Source organism: Oculina patagonica, chromosome 12 (genome assembly GCF_052425735.1).
Source record: "Oculina patagonica isolate OP01 chromosome 12, crgOcupat, whole genome shotgun sequence".
Lineage (NCBI taxonomy): Eukaryota > Metazoa > Cnidaria > Anthozoa > Scleractinia > Oculinidae > Oculina > Oculina patagonica.
In genome coordinates, this window is record NC_135769.1 from 26,797,637 (window position 1) to 26,818,767 (window position 21,131).

At 39.1% G+C, this 21,131-nt stretch overlaps 1 protein-coding gene across 7 annotated transcripts in view; it reads left to right on the plus strand.

The window, feature by feature from the left end:
- The window catches only part of LOC144633882 (atrial natriuretic peptide receptor 1-like), a 47,310-nt gene that overhangs the window by 16,205 nt on the left and 9,974 nt on the right, over positions 1-21,131 (plus strand). For 6 of the 7 annotated variants that reach the window (XM_078492791.1, XM_078492789.1, XM_078492790.1 and 3 more), the window contains 12 exons: positions 3,492-3,580; positions 7,143-7,957; positions 13,750-14,065; positions 15,125-15,504; positions 16,091-16,223; positions 17,023-17,109; positions 17,648-17,860; positions 19,378-19,453; positions 19,599-19,728; positions 20,009-20,095; positions 20,339-20,416; positions 20,852-20,950. In XM_078492791.1, the coding sequence (XP_078348917.1) occupies positions 7,556-7,957; positions 13,750-14,065; positions 15,125-15,504; positions 16,091-16,223; positions 17,023-17,109; positions 17,648-17,860; positions 19,378-19,453; positions 19,599-19,728; positions 20,009-20,095; positions 20,339-20,416; positions 20,852-20,950 (2,001 nt within the window). In that variant the 5' untranslated portion in view covers positions 3,492-3,580; positions 7,143-7,555. Of the gene's footprint in view, positions 1-3,491; positions 3,581-6,616; positions 7,066-7,142; positions 7,958-13,749; positions 14,066-15,124; positions 15,505-16,090; positions 16,224-17,022; positions 17,110-17,647; positions 17,861-19,377; positions 19,454-19,598; positions 19,729-20,008; positions 20,096-20,338; positions 20,417-20,851; positions 20,951-21,131 lie in introns of those variants that run through there. The other variant, XM_078492795.1, reaches the window with a different exon arrangement.

Sequence of the window (21,131 nt, forward strand, 5' to 3'; positions counted from 1 at the left end):
TTCGTAAAAGAGCTTGTTTAGAAATGGGCAATGTACAACCTCATAAACTAGCTAAACTGCATGTCATCGTTTAAAAAATTTTATTTTTATGTGGTTTTTTCCACTTTTAACTTGATGCTGACGTTAGCAAAATTATATTTCTATTCGAGATGTTTATAAATTCGAGAGAGCTTGTTTAGAATTGGCAAAGTACTTCCTTTAAAAACTGACTAAACTGTCATCGTTTATAAATATCTATTTATATATATTTCACTTTCAACTTGATGCTGACGTTAGCAAAATTAAAACATCATGGTTCCATATTTCTATTCGAGATGTTCAAAAATTTGTGAGGGCTTGTTTAGAAATGGGCAAAGTACTACCTCACAAACTAGCTAAACTGACATCGTTTAAACAATTTTATTTATATATAGTTTTTGTCACGTTAGCAAAATTAAAATATCGTGGTTCCATTGAGTTGTTCATAAATTCATGAGAGCTTGTTTAGAAGTGGGTAGCCTGCGTCGCAGACGTAACCTAATTTAGTTTCGTCGGCGGCGCAGGCTAAGAAGTGGGCAAAGTACTCCATTTCCTCATAAACTAGCGGCTAAACTGTCATTGTTTAAAGATATTTATTTATATATAGTTTATGCTGACGTTAACAAAATTAAAACATCGTGGTTCCATATTTTTATTTCTAATTTGATTACCATTTCTATTTAGGGACTGGTCAATAAGTACCAGGGGGGTGCGCCGGAGCAATTGGAAAAGTGGTATCTCGAAAATTTGTGACCCACCCCTTCCTTCTGGCTCAAAACTGACTGACCCACCCCTGATAGGGGACTGAAAATTACATGACCCACCCCCTTTGCTAAAAAAAATCAAGGGACCAATCATATCTTTATCATCTGTTATGGTTTGGAGGTTTTTGATTTGACATCAGCTTTCAAAGTAAAATTCCCTTCATAGACCACCCTAATTTTCCCTGATGGACACTGCTGTTCCATGTACGGCCGGCTTTTCCCGTTTCCTATCACACAAGAGAAGGATGAATTTATCACTTCTTATACTAATCTTTTGTAAGTTTTCCAAATATTTGTGTGTAAAGTCCATGGGAAAATTTTGACACAAACATATGCGAAAACCGAATTATTGAAGAGTTCATATTTTTATACAACCACTGTCTATCATTCATTTGCAAAGTGTTTGAGAAACGAGTTTACTGGTATGAAAAGGCCTAAAGCCCAGCGTGAATCTATGCAAGTTAAAGAGAGCGAAGCGAAAGTGATGTTATGATCAGGAACCATCTAGGGAGGTCAGGGGGAAGTCTCCCCCCGGGAAATTTTTATATTTGGGCCTTCGGAAATCGCTAGAAATTCATTTAAAATTGCTTTCATGGAGAAAACTGTCAATTTGATATACTGATGAATACAACCTTTCTTGGAACTATAACAGTTTAAAGTTAGTGAATAAATAAGATGACCCACCCTCTATGTGTAGATCAAAATTACATAACCCACCCCTTTTCGAGGGCTCAAAAACTGATGACCCACCCCCTTTCTGCTCCGGCCCACCCCCCCTGGTACTTATTGACCAGTCCCTGTCCATTTTAGTTTATTTTTCCATTCATGGTCATTGTTAGTCATAGGGCGCTTTCCATTTGTCAGAACTGGCCGCCCCCCCCCCCCCCCCGGGACTGGCCGGCTGATCCGGTGGTTTTGAATGTGAAATGGGCCTGTGAAATCTACCACAACAGTGTATAGCATTTATGCATTGGCTGGTTTGACAGGACAAATCTGACTAACAACGGAATTCTATTTTCGAGTATACCGGTCTGGCCGGCCAGTTCTGATCTAATAGTGAGTGCCCATAGTTATGTATCAGTCAATTCCAAGCGAGATCATGCAAAGCCCCCGGACAAAGCCCCAGCCAAAGCCCCGGGCATTTGAATTCTTTCAAGATGTCTGATCAAATTCCCCACTATGTGGGCCAGTTGCACGGTCAAATGCCCCACCAGTGGGGGCTGAAATGTCATTGTGAGTTGGGTTTTCTCGTTTACACTTGGTCTAACAATCACTCGTGCCTTATTAATCACCAATTTTTAATAAGAAAAGGTACGTTGAAACTACTTTTCATTAACTTCAAAACAGCATGAAAATATAACTTTACTGTTGGTGCAAAGCTCAAGTAGAGTGGGCGTAAATTTTTAATCAGCTTTACGCTAACTTTACATTTCTTAAAGCTGACTTTTATGCCAGCTTTACACTCGAGTGCAAATGCAGAAAAAGAGACTCCTTTACACCAACTTTAAATCACATTTACACGGGGTAGCGTAAAGGTCGGTTTTATCACCTTTAACAACATTTAATTGATGGTGTAAAGTTGGTTATCCAACTTTACACCACCTTTAATTTCACGTAAATCCCAATCGCCAGCGTTTTATGACACATTTTGCCGACGGTCAAATTCCCGACTTCAGGCTTCTGTTCGATCAAATTCCTCACTATCTGGGCCTCAGTAGCGGTCAAATGCCCCCCCCCCCCCCCCGGGGAGGGGGGTGGTTGCCCCGGGGAGATGATCTCGCTTGGAATTGACTGATACATTATATTTATAAATTTTACAACGTGTCACAACGTTGAAATTGAAATGAACTTTCATACTTTTACTTTCCAACAGGAAACGCATCCCCACAAGATGTATAATTTTAGTTCATTTACCTGTATTTATTAGTTAGAGGTCATCAACACTATATTTCTTCAATTGAAGGAACATTTCCTGTATTAAGTTATTTATATTTATCGACCGCATTTAGCCGGTGACACTGTTCATTTGACTGGTTCACCATGACGTGCGAACAACTTGAAAAATTACCGCCAAATAATACGAAATTAATTTTAAAAAAGCTTCTGCTCACTCTACGAAAGTTGTAAGTTTATGAATAATAGCTAAATGCAGCTCGATCTCCAAAAGTGTTTCCCTATTGGTCAATATAAACAGGTTAAACTGAAGAATTTACATCTTGGAGTGGTTTTTCCGACAGACGCCAAATTTTAGAACAACTTTTAATAATTCAGTCAGACCGGCTTGTTCAAGCCTGACAGGTCTTTGACGTTTATTTATCATTAGGGGTATTCCTTGTTATTTCTCTCAGTAGCTGGGAATAATAATTTTTCGCTCTTTATAAGCAGTCAAATAAAATCGGTATTACAGATATCCGAAAAGTCGAAGGATGCTTGTTTGCTTGCTTCCAGAGAAAACAACTTAAAACGCTTTGAGCTTGCTGGAATTTTTAACTCAAACATTTTGACTCTGTTCCAGTATAATCATATCAGTTTCGATAAACATTAAACAAGAATCTCGTCTACAAAAAACAAAAGTTTATTTTTGCTGTTTACAAATCTTTTATTCGTTTAATATGTTCTCTTGTCTATCGGACTGATCCATTTCCTATGATCGTGTTTACACCAATCAACCTTCACTCATTTTTGACAATTTGTTGTATTACCTGTCAGGTCTTCAACGCTATTTGTAGCACGTACGGGAAGATATGCAGGTGGATATCGCAACCTGGCAACTCATAGAAAGCAAGATTTAGATTCTGGTGAGTATACTCTTATTTTTTATTACTGGCTTTTTGTCATCTTCACTTAAAAGCACGGGCTTAAAAATTCACAATTTTTTGTTTAAGATTTTCCCTTTTTTCTGTGTGAAATTTTTTTAAAGGTTTGGGAACGCCGAGGTCATAATATTCTACACGTTTATTTATGACAGGGTTTAAGAATAGGTGATGCATAAGTACATTCCTGCAAAGATGACATCTTATCTGCCTGTATACTTATATTTTATATTTATTGCATAGGTCTCTTTTGTGTGGCCGATCTGTTGCCAATATTATACGATTATTTTTATTTTGAAAAAAAGGCAGTTTCTTTTTTTTAAGCGGCTTCTCAGCCTTGGATTCGAAGGCTTGCAAATTATTATTTCCCAGAAATAAACTAATTAAATTCGCCGTCAAATTCTAGCTTTCTAGAATCCTACAGAAACCTGTTTTGCGATGCTGATTAGAGGATCCAAAAATTCACACTCGAGTCACACTGAAATGTTAACAAATGAGGCTGGTGGTTAACTCACAATTTTAGAAAGCCAACTGCATAAAATAACTTTTGAGATCAAACGGGCGGCCTAATCGCACCAGCGAGACAACTAAGTGAACAGACAAAGACATAAGCACTTCAAACATGAACGGCAATCGACAAAAGCTAAGGGATGAGAAATAGACGAGATTTTACTTCAAATCTCAACGACTTTCAACTATGCAACGTGAGCCTAAATGCGCGAGAGTTGACCCGATCATCTGCTCGTCAAATAGTCGAATAGTCTTGTCGATCCTCATGAAAAATTGAGCAGTTTCAATTTGACAAGTGCGCACACGTTAGAGTCGATGAGAGCTCACGAGTGTTTGAGGTTAAAGGGCATGCGAGAATGTCGTTTTTTTATCCATGTTGCTCACCGTTCAATATACCGGCCCCACTTTATCAACGTTTATATTTTGAAAAATAAAATCATGACTTTCAAAACATTTCTGTAAAACAAATTTTTCAAAGGTTGTGTTCTAAACAAAGCAAAACAGATGGTTAAAAACTCTGAAATCGTTTCGGTTACGCCAATCTAGTTGACTTGTTGATTTCTTGCTATCATTCCTCAGCTCATTTATGCACGCATACAGAGAGACGCCTATTGAATCGGAGAGAGTCATTAAAGATTTCTGTGCGAACGAGCCAGGAAGTCACGCTCTTGACTATGGCATACTTCATTTTTTTTTTGTTAATTTTCTTTTTAATTTATAAAATCCTACAAGAAAAAAAAGGTTTGGCTGTGCTTTTGTATAAAGCAAAGACGTAGATTATATGCTGTATGTCTTGGGCTTAAATAGGAAATATAGCTGGCTACGCCTCCCGTCAATGCCGAAGATAGCTAGCCATCCCTAGATCTCTAGAAAAGTCATTCTCAAGTTATATATATTTCAGCGTATACCGCCCATTTCCATTCGTTTTGAAGAAAACAGCAAGGCAGTAAAAAAGCTCTCCTAGAGTTTTAATGAAGCTATGCTATCCCAGGGGGTGATTTTCCTTTTCAGTATCCACTTAATTTGTTATGCGTTGATTTTAAGTTTTTGTAAAAGAAAAAAGAAAAAAAAGGCTTCGTCGCAGCCATCATGGGAGGAGCAAAAAACATTTTGACGTCCACCGCAGGAAATAATTAAAATTATTTCCCGCGGTAGACTTCCCCCCTATGCTATAACTGTTTGATGCCGGCGGCGATGCTGCATGGAAAATTCCTGACCACCTCAAAGTACAATTCCTTATCGTGGGTGTTGAATGTGACTTAAATATTTCATTGTCAGTTTTTTATTTCTTCATATATTCATGAGGGTTTTACTAAAGCTCCAAACATCGAGACTCTCTAGTTAATTTAAATATTTATTTTCTTTATCATTTTTTATTTCTTTTTACCTAGCTATTTGAACGTCATTAGACTTGTCATGGTGAAAAAATTGAACAGTGCAACTAACTGGGAGTGGTAGCTTGCATATTATTTTCCTTCAATTTGGAAAGAACAGAAATAAATAAGAAATATCATTCAGTAGTTAACGATTTTGTAACTATTTCTTATCAGTTTGCATCGCTTCTTAAAACAGCACTTAATCTGCATGTGTTTTTATCAGCTACTGAACTCATCCGCTGCTTTTATAAATCACATTCATACAACGTTACAAAGATGTAACGCATCTGCTTTACTGCTTCTTGTAAATAAACATGTAGATATTTTTTATCAGACAAAGGTTCACGTGTACGTCTGTTTTGGATGAAAGGATATGTTGAAAAATGGAGCTGCTGAACTGAGCATGTTTTCCAAGTAAACAAAAAGAATCATTTTTTAAATCGCTCTTTATGTACAGTTTGTATTTTTTAAAATTTAAATTACTCTTGTAATGAAACCGTAACTTTGCACATACAACTGGTTATATGGTCAAAAGGTCGATGAACTAAAAGTGGACAACATCATGTCTATTGTTCAAAAGCCCTCTCACTTTCTAAATTTTCTATTTTCTATAATTATTTTGGTCATGACAAAGTATTCTGACTTCAATATTTTGCCAAAGATGTTTCATTTGACTTTTTTCTGCAATCTGTCTTTTTACTGATCTAAAAATGACAAAAAATAGTAAAAAAAAATTAACATCGATAAGATCTTAATATCTTGTCATTTTATATCAGCAGCTTTTTGTCTTCTTGGGTTCCCTTGTTTTAATGGTTAGGTTTTATAGTTGCGTATATTGTTGTTATTCTTTTTTTTTTTTTGTATTTTCAACACGAGTACCGCCGCAACATTTTCATATAATAACCTTTTTTATTGAATGATGCTAGCACTGAGATTTCCCATTTAGTATGACTCTTTGTTATCGAGTTTGGTGAAGAACAGATTGTCGGGATAAAACAGTTTCTAAAATGTTGCTGTTGGTCTTATAACCGATCAGTGAGACTCCGACCGTATAAAGTCAGTTGTATGCGAAGACATTTGAAATTACTGGCACCCTCCTACGTTTTTATCCGGTCAACGCACGGTTTTTGTAAAGTAAATGTAACCCTAATGCTTTCAAACCACGAAAGATTAGTTCTGGTTGCTTCTATAACACTTCCTGTTTTCAGACGATATTTTTATACGCCCGTTCATGTTTCTACTTCCTCAAAAAACAACTCTTTATCTTGCTGCTTTTAATTATCAGATGTCGATATTCGTACGTTCTTTTTTGCCATGCGCAAAGACCTCTCACAAAGATCTCTCGCGGTAAGCGTTTGACTTAAATAAACGCTTGAGTTAAAAAAATATTATTCCATATAAGCGCATTGTTTGTTCAAGTGTTAGGGTTTGATTGCCTAGCTGTTACACTTTAACAAATCTTTTAACATAATATTCTGTTTATGTACACAAACATGGATACCGCGTTGTTAATGAGTTCCATCGTAAATTCTCTTTGCCGGACGCGAGATTGATAACTGCATTTTAATCGGTCTGGAACATCAGGTACGTGTTCCGTTAGGCAGTAAGTCTCATTTACTTCTCAGCGTTCTAACTTCATTGTCTTTTACTTTCATTTATAGGAGCTCCTGAGAATTGCTTTTAAAGCTCGACTTCTGTGCACTGGAAAAGCCATTATGCACCGGTTTACAGGGCAGTAAAGTAAATACGGATCGACTTGATAATTCCAGCAACACTCGATCGGAGATTTCAGATTACTGGATTCACGGTAAAAACTTGATTCACCAAGAGATTTTAAGACTTTTTTTCCGAAACCCGCGTGAAACGGGAAGAAATTAACGATTTGTTGATATTTGGCGAATCTTTGAATTCACTGTTTGAACGCCTGATTGGGAGAGACGAGCGAACATTGCGCCACATGCATGGCAACAAGCTAGGAACCCATTTTCTTGAGTAAACTAAATTTTACGTGGCATAAAATCACCTTTGACGCGAGAGTTTTTAACCTGGTCTATCAAGCGGGACGAAGACCACAATGCCTCGCGCAAGGCGGACTACGCGGCGTTTGTACGTCGTGTCACTTGCGTTTATGGTTTCCACGTTAGCATTTCTGTTATTGACGACTGTCACCGAAGCGGATTATACTGTGGGTCTGCTAATTCCTATGGAAGAGGCATTTTACACCAAGAAAGGGATGTATTATGCTTCGGCCATGAGCATTGCTGTGGACGAAGTAAACAGACAGGAGAACCTTTTGCCGGGGAATAATATTTCTTTTATTTGGAATGATACCGATTGCGAGGACGAGGACAAGACAATTCGTGCCTTGATGTATCAGATCTACGAGGCAAAAGTTTCCGCAATTATTGGACCCGGGTGTATTTGCAACACATCCGCTCGCAATGCAGCCGCCTTCAACGTTCCCATGATTTCTTACGTAAGTACACATTGTCTGTTTACTTTTTGTAATTTTTTGAATACCCAAGGTTATTCATATCTTTGTTGTGTAATTTAAACACGGGTTTTCATCAACAAGTGCTGGTTAATACAGCTTTAATTTACAGCTTTCTCATTGATGTTTGCATGTTTGACAGACTCTTTCCTTTAATAAATCAACGCTTTTATTTTGTCAGTTTGTCTGCCACTCGAGCACTGAGGTTTTCAAATAGATTCGCGAGATTCCTAAAACCGTCAACAATCATTTTCAATTGGCATCTGCGTATAATAAAGCATGCTTTTCGAGCTCCTGAAAACAACATTGCTGAAGAAGCATATTCTTAATTTAAGTTCGCTGGCAGATGTTAAGCTGTATTCCCATGCCCTGTTTTGACTTTGCAGTTTGCTATTTAATTTTCATACGCTTCTAACCGTCATTGTTGGAAATCGCCTCGGGGTGCCTAAAGTGGCAAACTTTTAGTAACATCGGCACCTTTCCTCAAATGCAATGTTTTCACTTTTAAATTCACCGTGGTGTATCTTATTAGCTTCTTTTTGCCGTCGCTTTAATATTTTACCAAATGAATTCTAAATTTAACCAACCACTATCGAAAACATTGTTCTAGTTTAAGTCAAACAGGGAGGAAATTTGAAATTGTTTTTGTAGCGGGAGCGAACACTGTTAAAAATTGAAAAGCATCCCCTATGAGGTAAAGCCTTATTAAATTGATAAAAGGGTTGAAACTATAAATTTGTGAATGTGTCAAGGTAGGAGGGCAAAAAAGGAAAGCACTTCAATTTAACTGCTATGTAAAACATGACAAATTATTTCTCTCTTATTCTTTCGTATTTCCTTAATATAGCAGCAAAACAATGCTTTCTTTTTTTCCTTGCTTGTTATTTGGAGACTCAGCCTTTCGCTTCAAAAGAAAGGAAAAACAGTTTTCCCTTTCTTTTGAAGTGCGAAAGGGATCTCTAAATGGCAAGGAAAAAAGTAAGCATTGTTTTTAACTGAAGCTGTTTTAACCATTTTTCGAAATGTAAAAATTTAGGGCGATTTTTATTTTGTCTCGGGATATAATACATTTTGGAAGGGTATGTAAGACTTGAAACAAGAAAGAAAAACTTAGTAAAGTTTATATTTAGCCTTAAACACAAATTTAATAAGCTGCGTAAAGCCGCGGGGAGCTAAACTTCCTGCGGACAGCGCACTCCATGTTTATTTCTACAACCAAAGAGCTACATAAATATTCAGAACTCTCACGAATTTGTTTTAGCTTTCATTTCAGTTTATAAAAAGAACAAAAGGTAGCTTCTAGTATTTCTTTCACCAATGGATAACAAAAGTGTTTTTAGCACTTGAAGGCAAAACAACATAGGTCTCTTTCAGACAAAACTCGTTAGATTTAAGAATTTGGTAGTGCAAGGAATTTAAATTACATTCAAGCCACCTGCCGCCTTGAGCGATCACTGTGGAAAACCATCATGCATCGAACCTTTTGAAAAAAAAAACAACAAAACATTTCTTTGGCTGTAAAGCTTTGAGGAGGAGCAGGAGGGCATTTTGCGGGCGCATGCGTGCAACCGCTGTACAAAGACCGCGTGATCTTGGGAATAAAAATGGCGTGGAAGATTCAATATTTGTTTTTTGTACTGTTTATCGTCACATAATTTAATATAGACGTAAATTTCGCTAAGAAAAAGTGTTTTGTGTATGGCAAGGCTCTTATAAAGCAGATTTTCTGACCTGCTTTGGGATCGTTGTTTCAAACAATGGGAAAATATGTGGGACAGGTAGGAAAGCCTTCACCGACAAAAATCAAACAGGCCATAAAAAGAGGAAAACATTTATTCGTGTACTGGAGTGTGATATATTAGGATCAAAACTTCACATCAAATCAATTGCTGTAATACAGGCAGAGTGCGAGCAATATTATAGCTTGTCGGGAGATTTTTTGCCTAAAGGGACGGCCACCAAAGAAAAGGGTTTTCCCTGAGGGGAAAGACATGTTTGGGTGTTCTGCACATGATAATGCAGCTCACTGATGACTCTAAAGCAAAGCCAACTTGCCCTCGACTGGCAAACAGGGTTTCCTGGAACAAGAACTGCAGTTCTTAAAATCACAATAAGGCGACACAGAAGTAAAACGGTCGTTATAACAGAACGAACATCAATCTTAAAGAAACAAACGTTGAATGAAAATTTGAAAATAACATTGTTTATAGTTAAAAATTATTTCTTAAGACATTTTATTCAGCAGTTATTAGAACGTTTCTGAAAAATATATATATCGCTTGTTCGTTTCATGCTATTTTTTGACTGGTGATCAAGGCTACATTTTGATAAAGGAGCCAAAAATGTACTAATTAACATAGTAAAATGTAAACAAATAGTCTACCAGCAAAGAATTACCATAACACTTTAAAATTAAGACCGATCTCAGTAATTCTTTTCTTGTTCAACGGAATAATTGTGGTACATCGAAATGTGAAGTTATTTTGACCAATGCTTAAGTTTAAGGAAATAATCACAAACGATAGTTTCTCTGTTAGAATAAACCAGCGAGAACGTACGTTAAAGAAAGCTAAAAATTACCACAATAGACCATTTTTTAACGCTACCTTCGCAGCATTAGACGATAGTTCAAGTACTTCAGGCTCCATATATCATCAGTAGACGCTGGAGATCAAGGTTAGATTTTGAGATTTTTGCATCGTGAGAACGATGAAATTGCATTTTTTGGAAATATCTGAACAAAATCATGACCACTCGCTCAAACCCGGGATACTTGATTATAACATCGTATAGTTAAAACTGCTGTTTTATATTTTAGTACTAAGTAGCCGTAGCACTTTGTCCGTTTAGATCTCCCAGCTATTAAAAACATGGGCAAGGTATTTATGTTCTCGACATTCGGTCGCCATTTTGTCCACGCGCAATGTTTAATACACATAGCCAAAGTCGATCAGATAAACGGCACGCCGACACCAAAGTATGCTTGTTGTTGTCAGAAGATAAAGCAAAGACTCTTAGTATCGTATACAGCAAATAAAACTTAAAACACCTTTTATTTTGAGCTGAAAATTAGGCCATAAATTGTGAAAAATATGTAAACAATCGATAGCAGAACTTCTCTGTCGTGCGCACTAGCCCATATCGACGCATGCGCACGCAAAATGCCCTCCTGCTTTGAGGAGGTAGCGTTAACGTGTTGACAAGGACATTGTTTATGTAAACACGAGAGAAACTAAGTGCTTCTCAATGAATACTCGAGCAAAGGGCGCGATCGGCAAACTACAGTTTTTAGACTGTAAGGAGTTCCTCTAACAAATATGTGGGACGTTTTCCCGTCCGGCTCTCCCACTCATTCAATAAACTTATATCCTACCCCAGCAATCACAATGGAGAAACCCAGGCTCCGCGTGAGCGCCATTACCAAAATAAATTTATAGTTTCTCCAGTGTGATCGTTTGGTTGAGAAATATTAAAAGTTTATTGAATGAGTGGGAGGGCCGCACGGGAAATTATTTTGCTCGAGATCGAGAGCAAAATATTTACCAGTCCGCGAGGCCTAGTAAACTTAGAATGTGCACAGCCGTCTCCTGTTTACTCAGGATACAGCTACACGCACGCTAGACCTAACTCAGTCAATAAGTGTTTTATCATGCCCTCTTTATTTTATAACTTGCGACTAACTGCGGCTCCGGGGTCGACCGCCGATCGGTTAGCTCAGTTGGTAGAGCGCAGGGCTGCCGTGCGGTTGGTCTTGGGTTCGACTCCCACACCCAACCAATTACGTTCTCCTCAATTATTTTTAAGACCAAGTATCTTAAAAATAATTGAGGAGAACGTGTTGCCTTTGCAATGCCATCTGCAAATGGTTACCTTAAGGTTACTATTATTAGCGACTACTAATTTTAGCGACTTTTTCTGAGCAAGATTTTTGCGACTATTTAATTAATCGATTTTCCGAAATTTTTCAAAAAATCAGTGATATCGTGTAATGCAGTTTTTGATGAGCCTGCGAATGCACACGTATTTCAGGCTGTCGCTTGTCGTTCACAGGCTAGTTTTTAATCAACATATAGCTAAGATGGAAATCTTTGTTCAGTAAAAGAACAAACTCACTTAAAATTGAACGAATATTTGCATTTTTTTCATTGCTAGAAATAACAAAGTTACCGGCATCCATTTCTTGAGAATTTTTCAAGTCGACTATGTTTAATTTTGTTTTTTTCTTTGGGGTGGAGGGAGGATCGGAGTATATAAATTTTAACGAGTACTAAATTTGTCCAAAACAAATTTTAGCGAGTACTAAATTTAGCGATTTTCGGCCAACTCGCTAAAATCGCTAAAATTAGTAGCCGCTTACAATAGTAACCTTAAGGTCGCGCAGGACCCTTGCTCATTAATAAATTCATTAGCCAAATTTCTTGACGGAGTGCTATCTTGTAAAGCTTTAATTCGCTAAATTTTGAGTATCGATTCCTCTAAAATTTATCAAGGATATTAAGGGATGATGGAATTACATCATGATTGTCCTTTTACTGAGAGATGACCGTTTGCTGTAATGTTACAGGCCCTTAAAAGTTTAACTGCAGATATTGCGATTTTGTGTCCAAGTTTTCGGCTACAATAGCGCACCGAATTAGAAGATTATATAAACTAGTGATGAATCATAACCTCTTTTGTGTTATGACAAGAACGAAATTTTAGATTTCAAAAACTGCTAGAAGTTATCTGCTTCTAAGAGAGTAAAAATGTGAAAGCTAAACTTTGAAACGTGCTATCTTCAACTTGAGAACGAAGTTTCAAAATTTGCTCTTGTCATAACACAATAGAGTGCACCAAGTTCATGTTCCTCGCGAATCAACTCCTGAAATTCTATATCGGCGGAGAAAACTTGGACACAAAATTGCAGGATTTTCCGCTTCCGAAGACCTTCCGAGTCAATGTTTACAACCGTCTTGTGCTATAGTTCGCAGCTGTGAATCTAATTATGATAATTCGCTTTGTTTCAGCGCACGGTACGCAAAGCTGAGAACAATACCGTCTAATTACTCGTACAAAGAACTTTAAGAAAAACATTCTCATGAATATTTCGTTTGTTGTCGGCTTCAGTCGTCGCAGTTCGTGCATACTCTTTAAATAAATACATACATGATGATTTCAAGGGTCCTGCGCGACCTTAAGGTGGATGATGTTCTAGTCTTCTCGTAAAAGGACGATAAACCGAAGGCCCGGTCTCCTGCATCTTCAGTGTTAGGGTCAGCAGGGGACGTTAAAGAACTGAACCCATACACTTATCGCAAAGAGTAGGGCACGGAATTCCCGGTGTTGTTGTCTGGTTTATTCACATGTATCCATGGGTTGGGTGGTGGGACGAGATCATATACATGAACGGATAGCGGCTGCCAAAGGCGCCTAATATGTTGATGTTCGATCTCGTCCCATATCTCTAACTGTGAAGCGCAATGAGCTTTGTAAAAGCCCTATACAAGAACGATTACCATTACTATTATACCAGCTAAGATTTGTTTGGGGATGATTTCTACCGTCTCTCCAGCGATCAATAGACCATATTCGTATTCTCGGTATTGGACTGGAACTAGCTTGCAATGGAGGCTAATGAGGGTAATCTTTTCAAATGCAAATGACGTGAAGCTATTTTTAACGATATTCCCCCCGCATTAGCCTCTATTGAAAGCTAGTTCCAGTCCAATACCGAGAATACGAATATGGTCTGTTCTCGATGCCTATTGATCAGTTGTGTGTCTTTTTGGTTTCCACAGATGTGCAGCAGCCCAGAACTTTCAAACAAAGAGCTTTACTCGACATTCATAAGAACTTACGCCCAAACAACAAAACTTGCTGACAGCTTGTTGCTGTTACTAGAGAAGTTTAGTTGGGCTAAAGTGGGCATCTTGTTTGAGAAGACTAGCACTTGGATTGATATCAAGGACAACTTAAAGAAGCACCTCAGGCTAAAAGGGATTGAGATCCGGGTTGAGAAAGTACTTCCTCCTCATGAAAAATGTGATGTTCGTCCTGAAGAGTGCAAGCCTGTAGTGAAACAGATTATGAAAGACATCAAAGATCAAGCTCGTAGTAAGTTAAATTGTGAATAAATGCAAAGGCCCGGCTAAACGCACGCAACATTTCAATGTAACACGGTGCAACATTGTTGGATAGTGTTGCGAGAATTCTAGAAGGACTCAGTGGCCAAACGCACACATTATTTCAACGCAACATAGCGCACACCAAATATGTCCCAACATAAATATTTTCTATTGATGCACTTAATTTGTTTATTTGTTTGTTTCAATGCAATAATTCAGCCTGTTACATTTTGACTGACAGACATATCGTCAAAGAGGATAACGATTGACTGTTTTGACTGTTTCTTTGCTGTATTTGAGTTCAGTAAGCCCAAAATTCTGGAAGTTGGAAATGGAATATGAGAACAGTGAAGTACAACCGGAAAAAATCTTGGAGAAATAGTCCACTTTTCTAAGTGGATCTCTTTCTTTTGTAATTTGGACAGTGCTTGGACAGACAGACATCGTTTTAACTTTTTATCGTTGTAGGGCACGAAGTTCCCGGTGTTGTGGTCTGGCCTTGTTTCACGGGTTGGTGCTTCACATAGGGTTAACTTCATTACGCCGTTCCCCCTTGGACAGAATTGTCCAAGAAAAATTGCTGTATCTATGGCTATGACTTACAACATTGTGCGTCTTGTAAGGCCGTGTTGGTGTTGGTGTTGAGGATTTGAGAGGGGACTGAGGGAAGGTTATGGTGCGATCAGTTTTAAGATGCATTCCACTGGTTGGTCTGCCAGCTCAGTCTTCCATAGTGGAAACCTCCCCAATGCGGCCTGTTTCTCGAAAGCCCCAGAACCTTTTCGGGTCCGTTTAATAAACCATTTTTGGTCATCTGTATCTTAAAAAAAGAGAAGTGTATAGGCCTGAAACTTCTGTATAAGGAGAACCTCTGTTCATATCAAAAATATCATGGAATTAAGCAGCTCTGTGATCATGCGGTTTCAGATCTTGATCTAACTTTACAGGTGCGAACACTTTTCAGGACCTTCGAGAAACGCGCGCCTAGTCCCCTTGAGAGGGAACTTCTGAATAACTTAAATTGTACATTTCAAATTTATATTCACAGTTATCATTATCGCCGCTGAATTCCTCTACGCTCGTGAAATGCTTCTTCCTGCACGTGAAGTCGGACTCACCGATGGAGACTATGCGTTCATCATGTTCGCGCTTGACCACGATCAAGTCCTCAAGAATAAGGAGTTTCCCAGCTTCTGGTTTACCTTGCCTACGGATACCAATGATTCCTACTTTCGGTGCAAGTTTCAGGAGGCCTTTGAACCCGTATTGCTGATAGCATTGAATGTCGACGAAAACAAAGAAGGAACATTTAAACAATTTCAGCGCACTGTTCAGAAGCGCTCTCCAGAGAAGCCTTTTCCCAGCAGTGATATCTACGAAGGACACTTTTTTAATGACTCCACTCAACCACTGGCAAACACAACTCAAGTAAGTTCATATCTGGCTTTTCATTTTCCCTCGAAATTTACTTTCTAATTCTGTTTCTTTCGGTCAACAGACCGTCATTTGTGTCGCTGTCATATGAGACGTAATATATCAATCACGGGAGACTGTGTTTCATTGGAATGTCCAAACACCGAGAAGAGAGTTGAAAATAAGACGCGCAGCGCAGTATTTTGGACGAAATTCGAGGTGTTTGGCTAGGCGATGAAAACACTGTCTCGAGTGCTTGATATATCTTCTCAAACGAAGCAAAAACTAAGGAGTAAACGGAGAAATAAAATTGTTAAAATCTATGCTTAGACCGGGTATCCAAGCCTCCTTCGTGGTTATGATTACCTTTGTTTTTTATTTGATGAATTATTAATGCATTTGGGAAGATGTGACTCGTACCCTGGGTGCCAGAAGCTTTCTTCGCGCGGTCTCCGGTCTCGGTCAAGTCTCTCCAGCCGATTGCGAAGTATTCCGTCGCGCGCGACAAAAAATCCTCTGGTTCGCAGGTATTTAATTCGTGGCTTGAATCTCAATCTGGGTGTTGTTAAAAAAGTATAATCCTTGTACATTTAATCCACAGCCACCGATGTATGCTGCGTTTCTTTATGACGCTGTCTTCCAATATGCAATCGCCTTAAACAACACGCTAGCAAACAACGAAGAACCCAACGGTACAACCATCATTTCCAAGCTGCTAAATAAGGAATACAACAGTGAGTAATCTGCTTTTGAGCCAGATCTTTCAGTTTTTGATTATTGAACAGTGCCGGACATCATGTAACGTTTGCCCTCAGGCTAGTTACTGGGAACGGAGTCGTGGTCGGAGCTGTAAGAGCGCTTACGAAGTAGTGAAAAACCGAAAATCGGAGTCGTCATAACTCGACGGAATCGGAGAGACCGTGTCTGCAGAGGAATCAGAACGTTTCCGTTTCGTTCCGTTTCCGCTCATGACTCTGTCGCTTATGTTTCAGTGAAAACTTGTTTGTCGGATTCGCAAGCAGAAGCGGGAGAACAAACTCATCCCGATGCAAGTTCTCAGGCCCTCCGAGTATATCATTTCTGCTTGCTATTCTGACAATCTAGTTTTCACTGGATCATAAGCCAGGGCCGTTCCCAGACATAGACGAGACAAGATCTACGATCACTAAAGGTGCGAGCCGGTAGAGGGGTCTGGGGGCACGGTCCCAAAACAATTTGAAGCTCTAAAACGCTTTTTTGGCATTTTTCATAATATATTTCTTTAAAAAATTTATCTCATTCAACTGGGGATTATTTTCCTAACTAAACGTATTTTGTTTTTAATTTGGGGTTAAAATCTAGACGAGGCAAGTGCCTCGTCTTGCCTCTTGCTATTTACGGCCCTGTAAGCGACGGAGTCATAAACGGGAACTCTTTACTACTCTGTTGGTTTAGTTTTTACTAAATTGTAACACTCTGCGCTTGTGATTTTAACTCCCACTCCAACTCGGTCGTTAGTGAAAACCTGCCTTAAAAGATATTTTCTCTTCCCAGGTATTAGCGGTCAGCGGGTATTCATAGACAAAAATGGAGATGCTGAAGTTGATTTAACTCTTTTGGACATGCGATGGGAATACTCAAGTAAGCTGCGAAAAGGTTATTGTTGTTAATCGTGGTAAGATACCATAAAGTTCCAAAAGTAACGCCCCCACCCCCTCCCCGAAAGTAGAGATCCTCGGAAAGTTGTGATAAAATTTTACGGTTGTTAGTAAGTCCCGAAGGTATCTTGACGTGTGTGAAACAATGAAAACGACACATACGATGAGTTGTGCTAAACTGTTTGTTTAGCACAACTTATCACCCCTATTTGTTGTATTACTCTGTTCTGATGTAATATACATTCTTTTCAACATGTTTTACTGTTGGCGAAAGGAGCGATGTTTGACTGATTCAGCGAAGCATCAGAAGAGATCGTTTAAGCAAAATGAACAGTTGGTCCGCGAGAAAATCGCGCATAACCAAAAGAAACTGATAGTAATACGTTGAACTAAATATGTTAGAGGGTTGATTGAAAATGGAGTGTTCCCTCTTACTTAACCTTACCCGTAGTTTTGTAGCGTGCGTCGTTCCTTTATAGCTCGACACGACTGTGACTTACCATAGCCATCTTTTTTTCTAGAGAAGGATTGCCCGAAGAATGCGCCCAATAAGGCAACAATGGTGCCAGTGGGTGACTTCAATATGAACTATGACAACAACAGTGATATCCAAGTGAGCTTCGCCCTCACTGGAAGGGAGATCGTGTGGCCTGGAGGGACGCCACCAAAGGACAGTCCAGAATGCGGTTTTGATGGCGAGAAATGCCCACCCGAAACTACCGACAGTGAAAGTGGTAAGACAATATGACAACTGCAGTTGTTATTGGCACTCGTCTAATTGCTAGCAAGCTAAGGGGCTGTTTACATGATCCCGGAATGAAAGTGAGTTCATTCCATCTTCATATATTTCTCTTTATCTGTTTACATGATACCGAGACGAAAGTTATGTCATTCCGAAATGAGTGCATTCCGTTTTTCATTCCGGATTGAAATTTTCGTTCTGGAATGACACTTTATTCTCGTATTATGTAAACACAGAACGAATTTCGTCCCGAGATGAAATCGCATTTCATGAAACCACAGACGGAGACCACAGTTTGAATTCAGAGCAAAAAAAACGTAATAGCATTTACTGTTTAGCCCAAAGAAGCAGCTCTGTGGTCAAATTGCTCGTTTAAATTGCAGATACGTCCATTAATGGGCACCAAAACATGTTTTCGCGAAACATACGCCATCTTGTTTCGTTCTCGCGTGAAACATGCGCCACCTTGTTTTGATCTCGCGCGAAAACCGCGCACGTGAAACGCCTTAGCTTGAGCCAGTTGACTGTCATGTGAACGCAGAACAAACTTCATTCTGGAACGAGTTCCTTTCCGAAATGAAAGTCATTCCGGAATCATGTAGACATGCAGGCCCTAGGTTTGGGGCCGAAATCTATGATGGGTTTCTTAATGTGCTTTAACCAATAATACAACAACACTGCTGCTTTCACCAAATTGGATACAAACTTGATTAACGAGCGCTACAGCATTTGAAAGCCCCCAAATCTCCGACGCAAAAACCCTTCCGAAAATACGCTCTCTCGAATATAAGGGCATGAGCTTTATTTAGTTATAGCAGGGGCGGATCCAGGATTTCAAAAGGGGGGATGGATGGCAGACCATTAGGGCCTAACCCTAACCCTAACCCTAACCCTAAGTGGCGGCAGACGGCGAAACGTGGCGTAACAACAACCAGACATGAGCGAGAGCTAATTTTTCTTTCTTTATTTATTTTCTATTTCAAATAAAGTGACATTTCGAATTTTTTTTAGTGAAAAATGGGGGGTGGATATCCACCCTATCCACCCCCCCCCCCTTTGTATCCGCCCCTGTATAGCTCTTAGGTAAGAAATGACTGAAGTTTTCCGATTATATATTAGGCCCTATTGTAGAGTTTTTGTTTTTTACGTCGTATGTTCAGAGTTCTGTAATGTTTGTTTAACGACTCTAGGACTTCTTTTGAGTTTCACGTCGTTATGTTAAGAAAGTTTTGCCGTGTGGTATTCTTGTTCGCATCAACACGGTATACTGTTTATCTAAAAACCCAAAGATTTTTGTAACGCATATTTCCATCCGAAAATAAGCCCCACCGCCTCTTCCACCCCATATATAAGCCTTCGAAGATAACCCTACCTGAAAGGGGCGTTTTACAAACAGAAACCCAAAGTAGAGACCTTCGACACGAGACGCCTGTATCCTCAGTTCAGTGCCCTGACCACAGGGAATACCCATTGGTTGTATGTTTGACCAGGTATTCAATTTTCTTGCAGTTAAAATGGCGATTATCGCTGGGATATCGGGTTTTGCTGGTCTTCTTCTCTGTCTTTTCTGTGTGAGCAAGATAAGGTTAGTTTCTCCTGTTTGAATTCCAATGCAACTTTCTGTTGTTGCTTTGTTCTACGTTTTACAAGGAACATCTATGTTATCTATACAACACCTTTCTCATTTCCCTCTGTCGTCAAAGAGATTTATCTTTTTGCTATTCTCTCAGACAAATAAGGTTGGAAAAAGAGCTGAAGAGTTTACTGTGGAAAATAGATTACGCTGAAATAGTCCTTAGAAGATCAGATTCTGGCTATTCCGTGACAATGGACGACAACATTTCGAAGGCATCTGATGAGGTAGAGAAACCATTGGCTGTACCTTACAACGCTTATCAATTAATTTCTGGGCAAGCAGTGGACGGTACAAAAGGAATAATATGTCTTACAGAAGAAAAAAACAGACAGGCAGACTGTCAGTCAGTCAGTCAGACAGACAGACAGACAGACAGACAGACAGACAGACAGACAGACAGACCGACCGACCGACCAACAGACTGACAGACCAACAGGCAGGCAAACAGACCGACAAATTATAGGACAGACAGATAATCTTGTATGTTGTTTCTCTATTATACAGGAAGGTGACTGTGAAGCACCGTTGTTGCTGGAATCGTTTAGAAATGGTGACAGTACCTGCGATACCACCCGTTTTGGCTTTTTTAAGGTAAGACTTAAATTTATTCGAGTGAGATTTGGAAAGTTTGTACAGTAAACAAATAACACATAGTGCTTGATCTAATTTCTGCCTTCAAAAGCACTGTATAATGAAGAAAGTAGGTGGCAAGAATAGAAAAAAAAGAGAGCAACTTAGAACACTGCCATTTCAACGTGAGTCTTTCACAGAAGATTTAGTATGATTTATTTTCAATTCAGTTATGTCGTGTGTATTCCTGATTTTGTTTATTAGGGGACCTCTGTGGTGGTAAAGCGAGTTGGTTCAAAAAATGTAGATTTACAACGTTCTGTCCTTTTGGAAATGAAACAGGTAAGTTATGCTAATGCGAGTGATGAGAGGCGCGGGGACTGGACTCCGTATCCAGAGGTATGGGTTCGAACCCAAAGTCACTGTCCTTGTGTCGTGAACTTGGGCAAAACACTTTACTTTGTCCATTTTTTCACCCAGGAAGTAGAAACAGGTTTTGTTTTTGGGACTAGTGGCTTATCAGCTTGGTGCTTAACGTCAAAGGGACTACTATGTCACAGCTGATTTTGGTCTTTTTCATTGGGTTTTATCAGATACTCCGTCTCGATATGAAACGTAACCTTTGCGACAAATTACTTGTATGGATCTAAATGACAAACCATAGCTTTGTTACAAATAAATGTGTCTCCCGGGCGTTATAATTAACAGTTACAAATAAACGAGATCAAATCACACAATACGTCACTTAAGACAAATGATTTATTGCCTTGTACACAGATGCTTGATATTCGACATGATAACCTCTCACACTTCATTGGCGCCACCGTTGATCCTCCTTGCATCGTGTCGGAGTTCTACTCTCGTGGCAGTCTTCAAGTAAGTCTGATTACCGACGTTTTTAAAACTATGATGTCATTCATTGTGTTGCGCGGGACACTCTCCTGACATTAGACACTAAGACAGTACCTCCGTCAGAACCAAGAACAGAATCAGAACTTAGTTTCTTTGGAATTATTTCAGGGCCGTAACTAGTAAGAGGTAAGATGAGGCACTTGCC